The sequence below is a fragment of the Eptatretus burgeri genome, chromosome 6 (assembly GCF_056783735.1).
Source record: "Eptatretus burgeri isolate ZD-2024b chromosome 6, Ebu_testis_v1, whole genome shotgun sequence".
NCBI lineage: Eukaryota > Metazoa > Chordata > Myxini > Myxiniformes > Myxinidae > Eptatretus > Eptatretus burgeri.
Window position 1 is genome coordinate 78,643,625 of NC_140966.1, and position 22,036 is coordinate 78,665,660.

General features: G+C 43.9%; 1 protein-coding gene across 2 annotated transcripts in view; it reads right to left on the reverse strand.

The window, feature by feature from the left end:
- Positions 1 to 22,036, reverse strand: part of LOC147025135 (receptor-type tyrosine-protein phosphatase delta-like) — a 278,354-nt gene that overhangs the window by 211,712 nt on the left and 44,606 nt on the right. For both annotated transcript variants that reach the window (XM_085885801.1, XM_085885802.1), the window contains exons 3-5: positions 21,489 to 21,682; positions 12,244 to 12,264; positions 1 to 84 (exon numbers count right to left, since the gene is read on the reverse strand). The exon at positions 1 to 84 is cut by the window's left edge and continues 34 nt beyond it. In XM_085885801.1, coding sequence (XP_085741927.1) covers positions 1 to 84; positions 12,244 to 12,264; positions 21,489 to 21,682 — 299 coding nt within the window. The remainder of the gene's footprint in view (positions 85 to 12,243; positions 12,265 to 21,488; positions 21,683 to 22,036) is intronic.

A 22,036-nucleotide genomic window follows, 5' to 3' on the forward strand; every position in this document is an offset into this window, starting at 1 on the left:
CTGCATCTCTTCTCCACTTTGAGGAACCACAGCGACAGCCACCATGTAAGTCGTTTCTGCCCCAAGGTCACTAATAATCATCTCCTGTGGAAACAAAACGTGATTATTGTGACCAACATTTCAAGAAAAATTTTCCATCATTGATTCGGCTGTGACAACTTATTGTCCAGGCATTGTTGTTATGATTACCAATATTTCTTTCCTTCCTACAGATTGCATAAATCTCTCTCGTTCACTTATTTATAGTGGCTTAATGGTGAAGAGAACGTTGGCATACCAGAGATTCATGGTTTTAATCCAGCTGGAAACCAGTATGATGGAATGTTTTTACGTTTGTGGAGTGAGGGGGGGAGGGGCAGGGCCGAATTAAGGTCTTCGTAGGCCAAGGCCCTTGAGATTTCGTAGGCCAAATTCAAGTGACCAAATGACGATCTTGAACATGAAATTTAATCGGAACAGACTGCGGTAAACGGCGATTTGTCCGACTTTCATATCGTAGGCCAAGGCCCGGGCCTCACGGGCCTAGTGGTTAAACCGGCACTGGGGGGGGAGGGGGCTAGACAATACTTTAGACCAGGTAGAAGTGTATAGAGGAGTATGGTCCATGTATGAGTAGCCAGCCCATTTCAATGTAATAAGTAGGGAAACATGAGCTTAACGATTGTCTTGTTTGAATGTGCACCATCCAGGGGATGGTGTGTCATAATAAATAAATAGGGATTAGGGTCAAGGAATTGTATGTATAACCCTTTCATAATGTCCTACTGGGTGGAATCGCGTGGAATTGAGGCTCTGCCAGGCAAGGGAGAAAAGGGTGGGGTGGGGGGGTGCAGCTACGGATGTCTCCAGGGGCGGAGTTTGAATCACCTCCAGAATGGGGGGAGGAGCGTTTAGTCACCTCCCGAGGGGCGAAGATTACATCGCTTCCGAGGGGTGGGGTTTTCATTGCCCTGGGAGGGGTGGAACCTAAATCGCACGTGTTCGGTATGTCAGGGAGGATCAAAAGATGAGGAGAACAGGGAGAGAGAAGAGCTGGGGAACAGGGAGAGAGAAGAGCTGGGGAACAGGGAGAGAGGAGAGCTGGGGAACAGGGAGAGAGGAGAGCTGGGGAACAGGGAGAGAGGAGAGCTGGTTGGATTGAGAACTAGTCTGAAAAGATTTGTGATTTTTGAGGAGAGCCTGATCGGAGAAGGACCGTAAAGACTAAAGAGAGTGTCTGTGAAAGGAGAAGGGAGTTCTGAGGAGAACTGGTTCTGAGAGGGAGATCATCTTTGACGAGTGGTGAGTTGGGCATGCAGTGAGGAGAAAGAAGGATCATGAATTATGGAGAGCTTTCTCTGAGGAGAGCCTTGAGGAGATTGTCCTGCTTGCCTGCCTCTGTCCTGTGTCTGTTACTCTGCCTGCTGCCTCCTTTGTGATCACTTGTTCATCCCCTAATCACCTGCTCATCATACGGGCAGCTGAAGCCACCCAGTTTTTATCTCCTTTCCCCATCTGTGAATAAATCTGGTGTGTGGCACCGTAGGTTGTATTTGTCATTGCATATAATTATTTATTAGCGATTCCATGACCCGCTTTGTTCCCCACCTCCACTCGACATCATCTCCACCGTCGCAATCACCACCCCCTGGTTATTTTTGGTTATTTGTTTTGGAAATAAACCCATTGGTTTCAAGAAAGATAAGGTTCTCGTGTCTTTCCTCGGTTCTCATGTGCACAAACTCACCATTAATCGCATGTCGTCTGAGTTAAAGCCAGTTCGGCCAATCTGTACAGCATCTGTCTTAATTGGCATGGACATGACAAAAGAGACACACACACACACACACACACACACACACACACACACACACACACACACACACACACACACACACACACACACACACACGCACACACGCACACACACACCTACCAAGTTGCATGTCTTAATTGGATAATGGATTGGTGACCATCAACCCTTGTGCCACACCAGCACTTGCTGCACAGGTTCTGACTAACATTGAGTGTCTCCCATACATCTACACCGTCAAAACATTCATTCTTCATCTTTTGTGGGGCCTTTGTCTGAGTTCTTGGTCTACACTGTGAAATTAGCTGTTTTCACCCACCCTCGGGCCCTTGTGATCAGGTGCTGAAGTTCTCGCCATCCTCCATCGAGGCGATGTCTGGGGCAGTCTTGCACAAGATGATCTACAATGTGGGGGAAGACACACTCACAGTCGAATGAATCAGCAAGGTTCCAGGAGAACATGTTGTGATGGAATCTGCCACCACCCATTCAGAGCCGTTTAAAGCGACACCGTTCCTTCCTCAGCAGATCACAACCAAGGGGGCTTGGTGGAGCAGAGAAGGTGTTGTAGACTGCTGTTGGATTGGTAGGTACGCCATTGCTTCATCTGCCACATGTGTTTGCTCAGGCCATCATTTGCTATAATATAGATTTGAGCTACTTTAATAAAGGGCTAGCGGCGTTTGCTGTGATACAGGTTTGAGCTACTTCAGTAAATGGCTTGCGGCTCTTTAATCTTTGGGGGAAGAAGGGGGGAGGGTTGATCTTCTCTCGGCTTGTTGTGCAAGGGATGGGCAGGGAACTGAGATGCATTGAGGGCTACTTGTCTCGTGATGGCTGCTCATCTAATGTGATGAGGTGGATGCCTTTAATGACTGGGAGGTGATGGGTGGGATTACAGCAAAGAATCCACTGATGACCCTCAACGAAGAGTGGAGGTGCACATCAACCTTCTTAGAGTGGTGAATCCTTCCCATAAAGGGGCGTGCACCAGGGCAAGTATTGAGGTGCGCAAGTTAGTGAAATCAGCTACCCAGTCATGGCCAGCTAGTTGTGGATAAGGTTATTTCTAGCAGCTGTTTTCCCTGCTACCTTTTCTGCATGCTGCCAGAAGGTCAGGGACAAGTCCATTTGCATGCCAAGGTAGATAGGAGCATGCGTGAAAGGAAGCTGAATGTTATTTCCCTGGATTTCTCACTGCCTGTTTGCATTACTGTTCTGAAAGTGTAAAACAGAGCAGATGGACTTCTGAACGTTGAGACGTAGGCACCATTTGTGGTAGCAGTGGTCAACAGAAGCAACATTTTGGCTGATAGTGGCCTTGACTACATCAAAAGACTTGCTTGGATGCAGGATCTCAAGGCCATAGGCAAGTTTAGTACCTGTGGTCTCAAGGACAGCTGATGTGTACATATTGTCCCTTCACTCCACAAAACACAAGAGAAACACAAAGAAATTGAAAATCCACTCCGTGGGAGTACCTCCTTTGAAGCTGCTCTCCGCAGGGCAGCTCACCGGATGATGGAATTTGGGCAAAGCCTTTGGGACCCCACTCTTTGATGATCAGAGGAAAACCACAGGGTAACCTTCCCAGGTCAGATTGCGGTCGCGTGTGTTGGGATGGTGCTGAGGTGTTGTCCACCAGATGGTGGTCTCCTTGGGTTAACCTGAGGCAGTCCCTTTGCGTGGGTGCCTGGAATGTCCTATCCCAAAGAGAGGACGATCACCTGTCTCAGTTATCATCTGAGCTCGTGTTTGAACATCAGTATTGCGGCTCTCTCTGAGGATAAGAGAACGGATAGTGGTGAGATCATGGCAGATGGTTACACCTACGATTGGTCTGGTCACTCTGATCGTTACCATGCCCAAGGAGTTGCGGTCGCTGTGTCCAATAAGCTGACTCCAATGATAATTGAGGTAACATCGGTCAAGAAGCGTATTATGAGACTAAGAATTCGTCACTCCTGAGGTGCCGTTTCCATTGTGTCTGTATATGCTCTGACAGAGGTGAGTGATCTCACCATGAAGGATGCATTCAATGCCATGTTCGAGTCTGTGCTTGATCAGTGCCCTAAGTGAGCCACTCTTCTCACCTTGGGGTATTTCATTGCATCGAATGGAACTGATAGGGATGGTTATGAGACATGTGTTTTTCCCCATGGGTCTGGAACTGTGAACCAGAATAGCACTAAGTTCCTTGATTTTGCAATAAGTCATGGACTTAGGGTGGCTCGTTCATCGTTTCAGGGCCCACAGACTCACCACTGGACTTTGGATTCCAACGTTGGTTCTGTAGCAAAGGAGATTGACTATGTGCTCGTTGATGGTCGCTGGAGGATGATTCAGAACTGAAGGGTCTACTGGAGTGCTCAGCTCTTCTATACTGAACACAGGCTTGTGGTCACAACTCTGAAGTTTCAGCTTAAATCTGGGAGAATGGTACCATCCCAGTCCCTGCTGGATGTTGGCAAGCTCAAGGATGAGAGGGTCACTGAGGAGTTTGTGAACATGCTGAATGGGGATTTGGGTGGTCTGGGTGCTTTGGGGAATCCTGAAGAGTTGTGGATTGCCTTCTAGACCACTGTCCTTGATATTGACAGCGGATGTCTTGGAACTCACCGAAGGGTGAAGAACAATTTTGTCTCTCAAGGGATACTGGATAACATTGACCAGATTCACAGGGCAAGTCATAATGGCATAGCTGAGCTCTTCGGGGAGTTGAGGCATAAAACTGTACGTGCGCTGAGGGTGGACAAGGAGGTTTATGTGCGAGGAATCTGTCATAGGGTAGAGAATCACCTGTGGTCAAGTGATTTTCATCATGCTTACAGGGGAATTTGTGCATTAAGTTCCTCCAAGCCCATCCCTCAGTGTACTGCAGTTAAATAGGAGGGTGGCAGGCTCTTGATAGAGGAGTCCGAAGTGAAGGCCTGCTGGGCTGTGTACTTTGAGTGGCTGTACCAGGCTGATACACCATCTGTTGAGTTGGATGTTCGGGGAGTTACTATCACTATTGCTGACCCTACAATGAATTGTGATCCACCTTCATTTGTGGAAACACAGGCTGTGGTGAACCAGTTGAAATGGGGGTAAAGCTCCTGGGATTTGTGGCATCCTTGCTGAACTTCTCAAGGTTAGTGGGAATGCTGTACTCATGTAGTTGCATGCAGATCTGTGCTCTGCCTGGAACACAGGCATCACCCACATTGACTGGAAGAGGGGCCTTGTTTTCCCTCGCTGGAAAGCGGAGTGATCACCAGGACTGCACCAACTACTGAGGGGTGAGGCTGCTCTCAGTGCCTGGCAAGGTCTTTGCTCGGATAATTATTGATGGGGTTCGCCACCATCTGCTTGAACACCGCACCCAGAGCAGTCTGGCTTTACACCAAAGAGGTCAACGATTGACCGTGTCCTTGCTCTTCGGGTCTTCACCAAACGCAGGCGAGGTTTTCAGCTGGGGATGCATGCAGCCTTTGTTGATCTCTGCAAAATGTTTGATTCAGTGAATCAGCAAAATGTTTGTTTGAATGATTCAGTGAATCTGGAGGATTCTCGGTCTTTGTTCGGTGCCACAAAAATAATCAATCTGATTTCTAAACTGTACTCTGGTATTGAGAGTGCTGTGTGTTGTCGTGGTTCCATCTCTGACTTATTTACAGTTGTTACTGGCGTTCATCACGGATGTGTACTGGCTCGCACACTTTTCACCAATTTTCAGCACTGGATTCTGAGGACGATGTCAGGGAGTTCAAGCTGTGGTGCTTCATTTAAGACTGTCAAGATCTCTGACCTTGATTTTGTGGATGGTGCAGTCATCTTTGTGGAGATTCTGTAAATATCCTTATGGGGGCCCTCGAGGTGCTGGAGGAGGAGTAAAAGCTGCTGAGATTACTGGTCTCCTGTGTTAAAACTAAGATGTTGGCTTTCAATGACACCTTGAATGCAGCTATCTTGTCTGTATCAGTTTGTGGTGAGGATATTGAGGTTACAGAGAGATTCACTTATTTTGGCAGTGATATTCATGTCTCCAGATGTTATGGCCCAGCAGTCGATAGATGAGTGGATTCACTGGATCATGGGGTGTGCCACTGTCAGTGCTGATGTAGAAGTTTGAAAGTCTGAGTCTATGTACTTGGTGCTTCCAGTCTTGCTCTGCATCCTTTGGTACCAGGTCTCTTCAGAGGATCCTTGGCTATAGCAGGTCAAACCTTGTGTCTAACGAGCATTTACTAAGAGAGACTCAGATGACATTTGTTACCTGCATAGTCCGTGAGCATCAGCTGCAGCTGTGTGGACATTTGGCTCGTTTTCCTGATGCTGATCCTGCTCACCAGATTCTATCAGCAAGGGAGCCTTATGAGTAGGAAGGCCAACAGGCCAAACATGTGCCTCATGGTTGCAGGAGGTTGATTGGCATCTAAAAGAGATGAGAAGGGTGAGGCATCTGCCTGAGGGATGGCCAGACAGAAACCCCTGGAGTACCGGCGGAAAGTTGATGCGGCAACACGCTGCTGTGGCACATGCTCCTGTACATTACCTGACATGGGCACAACATCAGCCCTCTTCCAGAGCTTTGAATCCTGAGTGAGGAAAGACAGTTGGATCTGAAGCACTTAAGCCAGAGGAGTAGGTGAGTGCTGGCATTCTTCAACTGCTCTGCATGAATGTTATCAGATCTGGGTGCTTTCCCACAGTTCAATTTCCATGGCAAATTTGAATTGCTGTGTGCAGAAGTTCCCAGCCAATTCATGATCAGCAGATGGTGCTGCCCGGAAGTGCTTCAGTTTGGGACTTACTTTGTGGGAAAATGCTCTGTTTTCAGCTTATCTGGAATTTACATTCCAGAAAGGGTATTATCATCGTGCGCCATCCATCCGTCCATCTCCTTTTTTCGACTTCTCTGACCAAGTCACTGGACTTATCCAGCTGAAATTTTCCAGCAATATTCCGTTCCTGACTGGTAACGGGAATTGCAAAGCTTGTTCCGGTCACATGACTTTAAGTATGACAAAATGGCCGACTTCGTGAATTTCTTCAAAAATCTTCTTCTCCAGACCCACCAGTCAGAATGCTACCAAGTTGGGGTTACAACATTTGGCCAGGGCAGGGATGTTAAATTATGAAGGTCATGCCGATCATGTGACCGGAAGTGTGTCAAAATGACCGACAGTCAATTTTTGGGGAAGTTGTGTAAATTCCTTCAAACATCTTCTTCTCCTGATCCACCAGTAAGAATGCTACCAAATTTGGATTACAGCATTTTTCCAGGGAAGGGATGATAAATTGCCGGTCATTTCGATCACGTGACCAGAAATGTGCCAAAATGGCGATCACGGCAAATTCCTTCCAAAATCTTTTTCTCTCGACCCACCTGTCAGAATGCTAACAAATTTGGGTTGCAACATTATGGTGGGGTAGGGATATTAATTATATTGTGGAAGTTATGCGGATCACGTGACCAGAAGCGTGTCAAAATGGCCGACTTAGTCAACTTTTGGGAGAATCACATTCATTCCTGTAAAAATCTTCTCCAGAACCACCCAGCAGAATGATACCAAATTTGGGTTTCAACATTAGGACAGGGTCTTGATGTTAAATTGCAGAGGTCATGCCAATCACATGTCAAAATGATGGACAGTAAAATTTTGGGAATATCATGTAAATTCCATGAAAAATCTTCCTCATCAGACTCACCAGGCAGAATTCTACCAAATTTGGGTTACAGCATAAAACCTTTTTATAGTTAACATGACAAAGTTAACAATGTTTTTAAATTGTAGCTGGCAAAGAAGATATTAAAGGTATCATGAAATTCCAGGCTGAGTATCATTCAGTGTCAGTTACTACACTGCTACTCACATCAGTAACCCCACACAGGCTTAATAAACTTCTCGTTTTTAAGCAAAAGCAGCTTCTCCCCATTTGGAAGGGAATTAATGCTAAACCCACCCCCACCCCTCTGTAAACCTTGCATGGCAGATACTTACCTGTTGGTCAAGACCCATGCAGAAAGTGCTGGTGTGGCACAGGGGTTCACAGTAATTATTTCATTTAAGAGGTGATTGATATTGTATCCGTATGAGATGGGGTCACTCAATCAAAATCAGGTTCATTAAAATCTCGCAATTACCATCAAAAGATTGTTGTAAGCCAAGATCAGGTTATAAGTAAGCAAAGCAAAGTCATAAGGTCCAGATCTGCCAAATGCGCAGGCGCAGCCCAAGGCTTCACCTCTCTCCCGGCCAAGGTATTGCCATCTCCCGAGCTAGTGTGAGATGAGAGGTAGGCATACATTATGTGATTTATGATGCCCGGTCACTGAAGGTGCCATTATTTCTTGTTTTTTACATAATTTTGGACAATTGAAAGTTTTCATTCACTTTGACCTTCTTTATGGGAAAATAATGCAGTACAGCAAATTTCTGGGAAATGGGTCAGGGGTTTGGAAACGTACATGGAACAAACAAACAGACTCACACATATCCTTTTTTTAACGATAATGGCTTAGGGGTTAATGAGGTCATTGAAGTGATTAATTCGTTATTTAATATGCACATAATGCTCCAGATTAGCACTGTCAGGATAATCTGTACAAAGAGAGCTCTGTCTCACTATCAGCTTTATTATATTTGTCTTCCTTCTCCTTTTCCACACTGCATTAATTATTTAATTCCCTCCCACACACCATGGGGATAAGGGTGCATGCTTGTCTTGCTCGTTGGTGCCACTCTATTTTTATTTCTCTTTATTTAATTCCCCACTCCATGGCCAGTGAGATTGCGACTGCAAGGGGGGGGAGTGGGGGAGACAGTCGACACGTTGTGTTATGGCTGTTGAACCAGGCTAGAAGGCTCATATGTGGCTGATTTGGAGCCCAGAGTTTAATTGGAGTGCATAGTTATTTGGAGGGCACAGTTGAGTCAATACTGGCAGCTGAGAGCAAATTGAATCGAGACGCAGCCTGCGCTTGAGTCAGAGCTGCTACCAGTATGAGCCAGGTATGAAGCAGTATGAGCCAATGACGAACTAGCATGACCCGTGAAAAAACCAGTGCCCTGACCAGCGCTCCCCAAAATGCGCCTCCTGGAACCTCTCCAAGGGAAAGGCCACCAAGGACTTCTACCTCCCCCATCTGTCTCATTCTCTCATTGTTCTGTGTGTTTGTTTATGAGTCTGGCATGACGAGACTTTCGATTAAGCTGTGCATTGAGTGGGTTCCGTCATGGTCGTCTGTCCTTTCAACCATTCATCATTCTGCATTCTTGTGTCTACTTGCCGTTGTCAAATAAATACCATGTATTTTTAAACTCACGTCACTTTGGATTTTGAGTTCCGATCGGGCCTCCAGCATGAGTAAAATATCGTGATTGAGGAATAAACGCTCCAAAAATGTTGGCACACAAACCAAATTAATTAATCGTACTCTCACCATGTTGGGTTCGCCATGCATGCACCGTAATGCCTCTCACTTGGCATCTTGCAGAGTTAATCTCCAGTTAGTCATGTCCAGTCCCTTGGGGTTTGGCCAGTTTTGATACAAATTGGTGTCTGGAGTGGAGATCAAACCATCAACCAAATTTCACTTTCTTATAATTGATGGTCAAAAGTCAGGCAATCCCAATTTCACTTTGTTATGACTGGTATTTGGGAGTTAAGTGAGTGGGATTAATCCCCTCATAAGAATTTTCATTTGTTTATGTCAGGAAATTTTTTAGTTTGGATTATAAAGTGTGAGATATCAGTCCAAATTCTATTTTATTTACCTGATTATGTCATTAATTGTTTTTTAAAGAAAATAAAACACAATGGAGGATGACTGTGGTCCAAAGGAATAAGGGCAATTTTTGTCCGTCATGGTGACAACGATGGAAATGGAAGTAGAGGAGCCACTAGAGGGTGAAAGGGAGACATCAATGACAGACCACCTCAGAGCAGCAATGCAGGAAAAATTCCCCGATTGGATGACCCCCGACCCCAATTAGTGGCCATGTTGTAAGGCCAAGAGAGACAAAATGGTGGCTGGACAAAACAAAATGGCGACCAACCTTAAGGTGAAAATTGGGGGCAGCAGAACTATCAGAAAATGATGGCCATGTAAGATACTATGATGGCCAACCACAGGTAAATGGCATGTAGGCAAGATAAAGCGGCAGCTGACACCAAAAAAAGCATAAGGGCTGGTGTGGGTAAAATATTGGTGGATGCCTGGAGGTGGAAATGTCAAGGGTGGTGGCTGGTGCAGCACTGGGGGAGGAGAGAATGGAATGGGCCCTGTGGGATAAAAATAGTGCGGAGATCCCCATGATAGAGCCATGGCCTTCTCTAGTATTGGTGAGTGCGTGGTGTGAGTGGTGTGACTGTGTGAGGGGTGCGAGTGGTGTGACTGTGTGAGGGGTGCGAGTGGTGAGAGCACCAGCACTCTCACCACTCATAGTTTAGAGTCACACATTGATTGGAATATAACCATAAGGTTTCAGAGTCACAAGTGGATGGAAACTTGTTACGTTGCCCTGATGATGCCCGGATAAGGTAGAATCCGGTCAGTAACTACATTTTCATTCACTTGTGACAGCTTCGGTTAGATTATAAATTCCATTTACCACTACCATAATTAGTGCCGAGAGAAGCTCTTCGTGGAGCCACAGACAAAACCATGCATCATAGCCATGATGTCACGGCGTATGACTTAGGTGGGAGAACGGCTTTACATCATTGCTCCCGACTGCATTCGATAATGACTGGAGGTTATGAGCGGTGAAGTGAGAGACAATTTGTACACATGGCAGGTGGTGTTTATCACTCCAGGACCATGCAGTAAGGGCTGTATGGGACAGGGTTTCTTTGCTTGGAGTCACACATTGATTGGTATATATATATATATATATATATATATATATATATATATATATATATATATATATATATATATATATATATATATATATATATATATTGTGTAAGATTGTGGTGGTTGGGATGACACATTTTTTGAGAAGAAAGCGCTTCAAACCAAAGGTAAAAAACTAGATCGACTCCGCTAATTTGAGCAAAAAAGAAAAAGCAGACCCGGTCTCAGGCAATGTTTCTCCGGCTCCGCAGCCGACTTCATCAGGCACAACAGACCCCGAGCCTCGGCACGTGTCCGGTTTTAATTTTGATGCAACCACTCATTTCCGGTCACGTGCTGGTGCTTGAGGTCAAATGGAGGAGTGCTTTTTTATTTTGCAAAAGCAAAAACAAATGTCAAACCCCATCATTGATGGGGTGCTCTGCCCTTTTTTGTTTTTACTTACCCGTGATCTGGTGTTGTATGTGTGTGGGTGAGCACTTGTGTGCGCTTGTTGGTGTTTTTGTGTTTCCGGGGCACAAACACAGCTGCTTTTGTGTCCATGTTGGGCATGATGAGGTGTTGTTTGTGCGAGTGTTGGGGTTCTCGTTGGGTGTTGAACACATGTGGATGTGGTGTTTGGGATTGAGTGTTGTTTGTTGTCACCTTATCCAGCTGTTTTGCACCAACCAGTTTTCGCCATTTGCATCGGAGGTACTGTAGTATTGTGTGGGAATGTCCACCGTCTCCCCAGTTAGACCACCCTCCTGGGTCTTCACGTGCCGCACTTCCAAAATCAACCTGTGTCGTTAATTTTGGTTGATTTTGGTTGAGTCAACAGGTTGATTATGCAGATTATGAGGTTTTTCCATGCGAGACATAATCCATGGCGATGCTCACCATAACAGTCAGGAGGTGCGTCTGATGAATAAATGACGAATGTGGTCATCATTGGTTCGATGTTTATCGGTATACCATCCTGATGAGGGCAAATAGGCCCGAAATCCGGATCGGTGGCTCAGTTTGATGTATAACTGATGATGACCATATAATTTTTGTCTATTTGACAGAGTCACCGGGCCAAGGCCTCTGTGTTAGAGGCGATGCTTTTGTGTGAACTGTGTCCAATGGGGATTGGCGGAGTGCTCGTCATACTCCCACATGTTTTGACGCGCGCGCGCACGCGCGCGCACACACGCACACACGCACGCACGCACGCACGCACGCACGCACGCACACACACACACACACACACACACACACACACACACACACACACACACACACACACACACACACACACGTTAAAAATAAATAATTTGGCTTGATATGCGTTCATCTCAAGGAGATGGGGATGGGCCTGGCATCTGCCTGGGGGATGGCCAGACGGAGGCCCCTGGAGTACCGGCGGAAAGTGGACGCAGCGACGTGCTGTTCTGGCACATGCTCCCATACCTGACCTGACCTGACATGCGTTGTCTTTAATAAGTGTTTATGAAGTGCAGATGTGAACAAATGACCCAAATTATTCCATCTTGTAAAGAAGCTTAGCAAATGCGAATAAGACAGCTTTTGAAAAAAAAATTAAAAGATTTGCATTGTGATCATGCAATGATTAACTTACATATTCCATCGAGGGATTAGGCTGCATAGTGTTCCATAGGGGGTAGTGTAGATAGAGCAGTGTTTCAGTTTGATTGGATCCAAAATGGTTCGGAAATCGGGAAAGGAGGACAAAAAACAAAAGAGAAATATAAGAGCAACCAAAAGAAAATCTTGCTGAAAGTTCTCAACTATGCAGTTCTTGATGCAATAGAGTAATTTATGCGGAACAAGGAACACATACATATTACATTTTGTATGAGGAAGGGGAATTGGGGAGACGTGATTCGGGCTGTCACATATTCAGTGTTACATACTCGTACAATGGGGAAGAATAATTTACAAGGGAGCAATCATATGAAAATATGGAACATACTCATAGATTTGTATATTGATTATTGATGAACCATGATTGTCAAATTTTTATTATTATTACATTTACATTTTTGGTGTTTCATAACATCTTTCGTCATTGAGGCTATATTTATGCCTAATGATATTACCGAGTATGATTTGCACATTCTGGAAGGTGGAATACAAATAGACCTTGTCCTGATATATACTGGCTGGACCATTCACCAAAATATGAAGCAGGCAGAGATCAGGTGAGGGTGTTACCTCCTGATAGAATAAGAATCTCTTGTCAGTAGACCAGTAAAAGTTTATAATTGAAAAAAGTTGGACTTATTCGTCGGTAAAGCTGATGTTTCGGTGAGAGTCCACTTGCCTTGACAGGGCGGATGTTGAAGTGAAGAAGAAAATTTAGAATCGCCATGTGACCTCGGCCGGTGGTAAGGTGAGTTGGTCTGGAGACTAATCCGGCCGGGTGTTATGTGATGATTGCAGACGGAATGGAAGAGATGTTATAGCTCAGGGTTTGCTGAGTTTATCTTACGTAGGTCTCATTGCATGAACTAACATCGTCGCCCAGCTTATGAAGAGGCTTTGAACTCTGCTGTATTTTGCACTTGAACCTCCTGCATGGTCACCGTGGTCATCTTAGACAGAGAAAAAAAAGTGGTTTGCTCAAGGTGTAAAGGAATCCATTTGGGAAAGAGTTGAATCACCATCTCTCAACAAAAATGGCGGTTTGCAATTTCACCTGTCATGGACATGGGACAAAGCTATAACATCTCTTCCACACCATCTGCAATCATCATGTGACACCCAGATTGGTCTGCAAACCAACTCACCTTTCCACCGGCCGATGCCATGTGGCAATTTTCAATCTTCTTCTTCACTTTTACGTCTTCCGTGACAAGGCGCGTGGATTCTCGATGAAACGTCGGCTTTACTGACTCGTAACTCCAACTTTTTTCAGTTTTAAACTTTTACTGTTTAAATTCGACTGGATTAATATAACAACATGCATCGATATTACAATAAAAGTCTGTATCAATGGAATTATTTTCAATTGGAGGAAAAAAAAATGCACTTTTGTCACAATATGGGGTTATGAAGAGTGAAGAGTAAAGTGTGAAAAGTAAAGCTGAACAAACTACAAATTCCTAGCCAAATCAGCTGCATTTGAATGCTGGTCAGCTGGTTTGTGAAAGATTTGGCACAGAAACAGCTGATCACACAAGAAAGTGTCAATAATTGGAGCCATTAAAGTAGTCGTAGTCATTGTAGTCGAAGCAGTAGTAGCCAAATTTTCTGTGCCAAATCATTGGTGAAAACAACTGACACAGTGACAACCATATCGAATATAATCCTTATTTGACATTTTCCTTTGAGCCATTTTATTGACTAAGTCAGCAGTTTATACACTGTGTTTATATACACCACCTGTAGAGCAGTGTGCAGTCAGTGAACGATTCACCAGCACCCTGGACAAATTCCAAATTTCTGGTCTAACCTCAGGATGCATTGCATCAGTTTGTGGCACAGCCACAACCACAGGAATACCAGCCCGCAGCCATGTGCCACATATGAAATGATGATGATGAAGGGTGGTTAACCCAAGCTAAGTGTTGCTTTGTCTAAGGTGAATCATTTATTTATGGTTCCAATGTGTGATGAGTACCAGGAGGGAAGAGAGGAAGAGGAAGGGGATTTACACTGATGCTTATGCAGTTATAAGAATATGGGGCCAGATTAAGGTAGGGGCAGGTGCGGGGATGAGCAGATTAGGGTGGGGCAGGTGTGGGGGTGGGTTGGGTGGATGAGGGATGTGGGGGTGGGTGAGAGATCTTTGTGCACATAATTATATCAATGGCTTCTTGAAGAATACCACTGACACAGACCACTCTGAGAACTAAACAAGTGAATTTCAAATTTTACTTTTATCATTAGATGGCATCAGAAAAGCATAACCTCAGCCAAAACATTTAGGTCTATATGATCACATTATCACTTGGTTATCCCTCTGGTGCTTACTTATTATCTTGGGGTAGTTTTTTTTTTTTGTTTACAAAGTCAAGGCTAGTGGAAGAGCGAGAAAACAGAATGAATCAGGATGCAACAGAACAAAGGGAACAGTTGAAAGAGTGGGAGGAACACACCAACACCAGGCTTGAGGGACAAAATAGAGAGATGGACAAATAAAGGATATGGGGAAGAATGAGGGGTAGGAGAGGATGCACAACTTTATTGAAAATCTGGAGTGAAGAATGAGATTGAAAAGCAGGTAGAAGTTGGTTCCACAAGTGGACGTCAATCCGAGCAAGGTGTGAGACAGGGTTGCCAGTCCAGAGGGGAGACCTGTACTCCATCAAGCTGCAGATGAAGGCCTTGTCAGTGGATAAGAGTTCAGGTGTGCCAAGGACAGACTTGAGGATGCCGAGTCGGCGATTGGCTTTGGAGGCCAACTTTGAAATGTGGCTTGCCAAAGAAATATAATGGCCGATAGTGAGACCCCAACCATTGAGTGACTGAACTTAATCAAGAGGATTGTTGAGAATGTCGATGGTGGGGAGGGAGGCAGAGGAGAATTTCCATAAGGTCATTTTGGGGAGAGAGTGAGAAAGAGAGAGAGGGAGAGAGATTTGTCAGAAGTCAGAATTAAAAGACATATTTCAACTGTTTGATTCCATCAAGGGCTTATGATTCTATCAAGGGCTGAAGAGAAGGATGAGGCAGCTGCCTGCCTATCTGAAGGATGAGCGATGTTACGGCAGAGGGTGGATTCATCAGCAGACAAAATTTGCCAGTTAAACCATTGACTAGGTTAAACTGATCGACTTTAGCTTTTCAAGTTAAACTGACAGACTTTCAAAAGTGAAAGACCTTTTCACATCGGTGGATATAGCCACAGGGGTGTGACAAGCACTTGTTTTGATGAAATCAAGGACAATTGTAAGCGTAATTTGAGACTTTTCTTTAATATCTGCAACCATTTTACAATATAATTTCTCATTGGATTTCATATTGTCAATCTACCATTGTCTCTAAACCGACCATCTGTATTTAGTCTGTGGTCCGATAAAGGATGACCTAAACACAAGTGAAGGGTGACAGTATTAGTAACGCAATGGATGCACAAATATGCAGACTCCCAGACTGCAGCCATGTGCCACATTATACTGGAGGATGATTATCCTTGAACAGCATTAGAGCTGCAAAGTTTGAACTTTGAGCATCATTGAATGGTTTTGCACCACAGCCGCTTGATTTGAGTCCACAATTAATGATTATTGAACCAAACTCAACTCACATTATTTGTAACTTGCAAATCAAACATCATGAGCATAAATAAAGCAGTACTCGATGTCTATAACCTGATCCTACAAGCCAATGGACCGACATTAAGAATAAAAAAAATTCTGAAAAGATTTTCCACATCCATTTTGACTGAATTGTTTTTGTCTTTGCTATTTCATTCCTTCACTCCTGTGGGAAGTAACAGGTTTGCTGATCAATGCACGGAAGTCTTTAATACAAAATTCTGTCACAGGTTGGTGGAAATACTGTAGGTTGGCAATCATAGCATTGGCTGGATGGGCCAAAATAGCCTCTGTGTGTTGAGGGTCCTTAGGGGCTGTCACACCTTGACGTTTTCGCCAGCGTATGGCAACATATCAAAATGTATGTAAAACGCTGGCGTACGCTGAACTATTGATGGTTTTTTAAAAAAGGTTTTGGACGTATTCATAACGAGTTGGACGTATGCATAACGTATTAGTAACGTACACAGAACGATTCGATAACTTATAGATAACTTATACCAACGAATGCTTAGCGTGTTGTTGGCGTTCACAACGTATGCCCAATGATACTCTAACGTATGCATAGGGTGTGGCAGCGTATTGCCGACGATCACGTGGCATAGCCTATTAAAAGGCTGCCGTTCGACGATTCAAATCATAACCGCACTAGACATCGAAGTGTCAAGGCCATGTCACACCTTGACGTTTTAGCCAGCGTATGCCGACATATGAAAAATTTGCCGAATACGCTGGCACACGACGAATGCGTTATGGGTAAGTTTTGTATATGTTAAGAGCATGCTGAAGCACGCTGGTATACGTCGTAGTACGCTGAGCACGTCGACAAATTTTAAGCATGCTCAAAATTTTTCAACCTATGCCAACGTATGACTCACATGTTCCGCATATGCTGGCCATAAGTTGTAGGCATGTTACGCGATCATTGACACACGTTACTTGTAAGTTACTCATAAATCAAACACGTCGAGGTAATGTTTAGCATACCCGAAACTTATTTCTAACCTATGAGTAACGTGATTTGAATCTATGTGCAACGTATCTCCAACGCACATTGACGTATGTAGACGTATTTGACGTCTTCCGGACAACCACAGAACTTACTGAACGTGTTTCTAACTTCCAGCTACCGTATAATGGCGCATTGGCAGCGTTTAGAGGAATTGGTATTTAAAAATGGGGTTCACACAGGAGGAACCCATCAGTGTTTCAGACTCAATGGTGAGTGCATGTCCATGTCAGTAGTATCAGTAGTAGTAGTAGTAGTAGTAGTAGTAGTAGTAGTAGTAGGTCCATGTCAGTAGTAGTAGGTGAGTGTGATGGGGAGGGTATGGGTGATGATGGATCCTCCTTGCGTCCGTGTCCACGGCCATGGCCAGGAGACTTCTTTGCAGCATTCTTCGAAGTTTTCTTCGGCTTTTTTTATGTTTTTCTACGCTGAACTATTGATGTTTTTTTAAAGTTTTTGGCATATTCGTAACGAGTTGGACAAATGCATAACATATTAGTAACGTACACAGAACGTTTTGATAACTTATAGAGAACTTATACCAATGAATGCTTCACATGTTGTCGATGTTCACTACGTATGCTCAACGATAGTCTAACGTATGCATAGCGTGCGGCAGCGTATCGTCGGTTACGCCATTATATAGTAGCTGTAAGTTAGAAACACGTTCAGTAAGTTCTGTGGTCGTCCGGAAGACGTCAAATACGTCTACATACGTCACTATGCGTTGGAGATACGTTACACATAGGTTCAAAGCACGTTACTCATAGGTTCAAAATAAGTTTCGGGTACGCTAAACATTACCTCGACGTGTTTCGACTTGTGAGTAACTTACAAGTAACGTGTGTCGATGTGTGTCAACGATCGCATAACGTGCCTACCACTTATGGCCAGCGTATGCGGAACGTGTGAGTCATACGTTGGCTTCTTCTTCTTCTTCCGGCTGCTCCCGTTAGGGGTCGCCACAGCGGATCATCCGTATGATCCGCATAGTGATTTGGCACATGTTTTACGCCGGATACCCTTCCTGACACAACCCTGGTCGCCTCTTAAGACACAGGGATATGGTACACCTATTTTAACCGGGGCATACACCGGCCCAGTTCACTGGTGCTCATTTCGCCGACCTCGGAAGGATGACAGGCTGAGTCAACCCCCTGGTGTATTAATTCAGTGGCCCAACGGGACTTGAACTCAGGACCTTTTGGATCCCAAGCCGCTGCCCTAACCACTGCGCCAACACTAGGCTCGTGTGAGTCATACGTTGGCATACGTCGAAAAATTTTGAGCATGTTAAAATTTGTCGACGAGCTCGGCGTACTAAGACGTATGCCAGCGTGCTTCAGCATGCTCTTAACGTATACAAAACTTACCCATAACGTATTCGACGTGTACCAGCGTTTTAGACAAATTTTTCATACATCGGCATATGCTGGCTAAATCATCAAGGTGTGACAGCCCCTTTAGAAGGGGACTATTAATTTATGATTCTTTTTTAAAAATCCTATTATTATTAATAATCCAGCACACTTTGTAACATTAGCGGTCCTTGTACACTCATGCAGCTCTACATGGAATCGTATCCTTATCGTGGATGCAATTGTAATGTTTTTCCAAGAACTCAAGCAGTCATTGCGCAGTTGCTGAGAAATGCGGCTCTTGCCTGCTCATTCAATCACAATTTATTTTTGCAGAATTTATGTCGGCGTATAAATTTGAAATGAAAACGATGTCGTTTCATCAATTTAAGAATGTCGGATATTAGTATGGTCACTGAACTACACATTTTTTCATTCAGAATTTGGATGTCAAATGTATCAATTCGGTGGAATTTTTTTTTTTTGGAACTCTTAGTTTATTGGTAAAGCGCTTTGAGAATTTTGCTTCGAAATGAAAAGTGCGATGAAAATAAATTGATGAATTATTTTACATAAATGAATCCATGTTCCAATTACAATCCCATGAGTTGCTCGAGTGGAGTAAATATCATGTTGGGGAGAAAATAAACCACAATTTTAAAGAAAAAAGTTTTAACTCCAAAATGCATGCCACTGCAGGAGGACTAAATATACAGTGCCATCCTAAGTATTGAAACAGTGAAGTCAAATTTGATATTATTGCTATATACTCAATAAATTTGGATTTGAGATCAAAAGGTGAATATGAGACAAGAGTACAGACAGTCATCTTTTATTTCTTGGTATTTCTATGTAAACGTGTTTTACCATTGTAGAAAAATAGCCCTTTTTATGTTAAGTCCCCCCATTTTAGGTAAGCATAAGTATTGGAACAAATCAATTTAAAGTAAATTAAAGTATTATCATAGTACTTGGTTACATATCCCATGCATGCAATCAGGACATCAAGCCTGTGACCTGACTGCACCCATTTTCAGTTGTTGTTTATTTTGGGGGATTTCTAACTTCAGTCTCATCTTTAGGAAGTGAAATACATGCTCCATTGGATTTACATCAGGAGAATGACTTGGCGAGTCTAAAACCTTCCACTTCTATCCCCTGATGAACTCCTCGGTTGTGTTGGCAGTGTGTTTTGGGTCATCGTCTTGCTGCATGGTGAAACGCCGCCTAATGAGTTTGGTGGCATTTTCTTGTACATAGGCAGACAAAATGCTTCTGTACACTTCTAAATTCATTCTGCTGCTGCCATCATTGGTTACATCATAAATATAAATGAGGGAGCCAGTACCAGAGGCAGCCATGCAAACCCAAGCCATGACACTACCTCTACCATGCTTCACAGATGAGGTAGATTGCTCTGGATCATATGCAGTTCATTCCTCTCTCCACACTTTCGCCTTTACATCGCTTTGGTAAAGGTTTATCTTGTTCTCATCTGCCCATAAAACGTTATTCCAGAACTCCACTGGCTTACCTCTCGACTTATTGGTAAATTCGAATCTGGCTTTCTCTTTTTGGTGCTGATGTCAGGTTTGCATCTTACAGTTTAGCCTTTTAACTCTGCTGTCAAACTTTTCTGTGAACGGTACATTGTGATGCATTCTGGAGGTTGTTGGTGATGTCACTGACAGTTGCTTCAGAGTTTTCTTCACAGCTCTGATGATTTTACAGTCATCAACTGCAGTTCATTAAAGTAATGACATGGCCGTTGTCTATTGCAAAGTACACTGGTGGTTTCTTTCTTTTTCATGATGTTCCAAATTCTTGTATTTGCTGTTCTCAATTTTTGTGCTATGGTTCTAAGTGAATTATTCTGTTCTTTCAGCTTCCAAGTTGTTTACTTTTCTTTCATCGGCAATTCTCTGGTCTTCATGTTGGTTTATGCCTTCCGACTTCTAAGGTAGACTCCCAAGGCAAAAACAAAGGAAACAACCAAGACTAGGCATTCACAGCTCTTTTACGTGTGACAATCAATGCAACAAGAAACACCTGAGTAACAAAAAAAACAGTCAGTCATTTGTTCCAATACTTAGGCTTACCTAAAATGGTGGAGACTTTATGATGCCTTTTTCCAATGAACATGAAAAGTGCTATTGTTCTACAATGGTAAAACACATATGCATAGAAATACCAAGAAATACAAGCTGATTTTCTGTCCTCTTGTCTCATATTCACCTTTTGATCTCAAATCCAAATTTCTTGAGTATATAGCAATAATAGCAAATTTGACTTCACTGTTTCAATACTTATGGAGGGCACTGTATCTTACAGCATCGATTACTTGCTTTTGAGCTGTCTAGTCTGGGTTCGATTACTGCCGAGAGTATAAACTGTTGGCTTGGTGCTTTGAGAACAAGAGATGGTATCAATGAATATGCAATCCTTCGGAGGGGCATTCGGCTGAGTGTGCCATCTGCAATCCTTCGCCCACAAAGTGTTTTCTGGTGCCTTTTTGGAATACAATATCAAGGTTTGCGGAGGTGCTACAACATAAAACAGATCAGGGTGTGACAACAAAAGGAATATGGGAAAGGGGGTGGGGGTTAATGTTATACACACCAGCAGCAGGGTTGAGGGAGACTTGGAGAAATAATGAATGTGGGGATGAATGAGGTCCAGGGGAAGACACAGGGGGTGAACAAGATGGATACAGACACAAACTCTCAGGAAGGAAAAACTGGAAACCTGGAAAGAGGTTGGCTTGGGAAGGATTGATGGGGGTAGAAAAGATAATGGTTTTGGATTGGGGATGATCTCAGGTGGTGACGATAACAACGGTCTTGAGACCCGAGGAGTAATGAGATTGAAGAGCCCGAGGAATTCGTTTTACAGGTGGGAATAAAGAGGAATTAATGAGTGGAAGTGAGCATTGATTCTGGAGAGTGCCTCCTCTTTGCAAAGGCCTTACAAAACAGGAGGCATTTGGGTTTCATGGTATCCTGTTCAAATTCCGAATTCCTGCCATAACCCTGTGGCAGAATAGCAATCAATCAAGAGTTGGTCCTCAGCTACTGAAACTACATTGTGAAAATCAGCACTCTGGAGACGACAACAGACGACAATGGTTCTGACGAACAAATGCATCACAATCGCATGATAATTGTCCCAGAAAAATAATGTAACCGATGTAACACCGGCAAGGAAAGTTGTTTACATTTGGTTAATGGTATGTTACCTGAGGGTGAGGAAGTGCGAGGATGACCTCGCTAGCAGACTGAGGGAAACTTGCTGCGGATCGGGGTGCATAAAGGATCCGGAATGCACTGAGGGGAACCAGAGATTCGAAGCGTGCAGGTGCACGCCAGGTCACCCTCACAGCTGAGGAATTAACGGCCTCCAGATCAAGGTCACGAGGAGATCCGCGTGGAGCTGAAGAAAGTCGGAGAGAGTCAGAGACATGACCTTTAGAGTTCCTCTCTGCAGATATCCTTTCCTGCTGCAAAACCTTAGAACTCCAAGTCATCAATAATTCATCAAACCTAGTCAGTGGTCATTTAAAATTCTTCCTGCATCCATGCTTTCGATGACATGTTACTTCATGAAGGTTGGCAACTCCATGTTGATGCAATGCAATACTAAACTCTGTGAATTAAGGCTAATAATGGTCTGTGTCAGCAGGATAACATGAACAATGGATTTTATCTCCGAAGTGATGATAAATAGACCCAAGTATAATCTCTATTATTTTTTTCAACCTAATTTAAGGAAAACCTATTTCCTTCA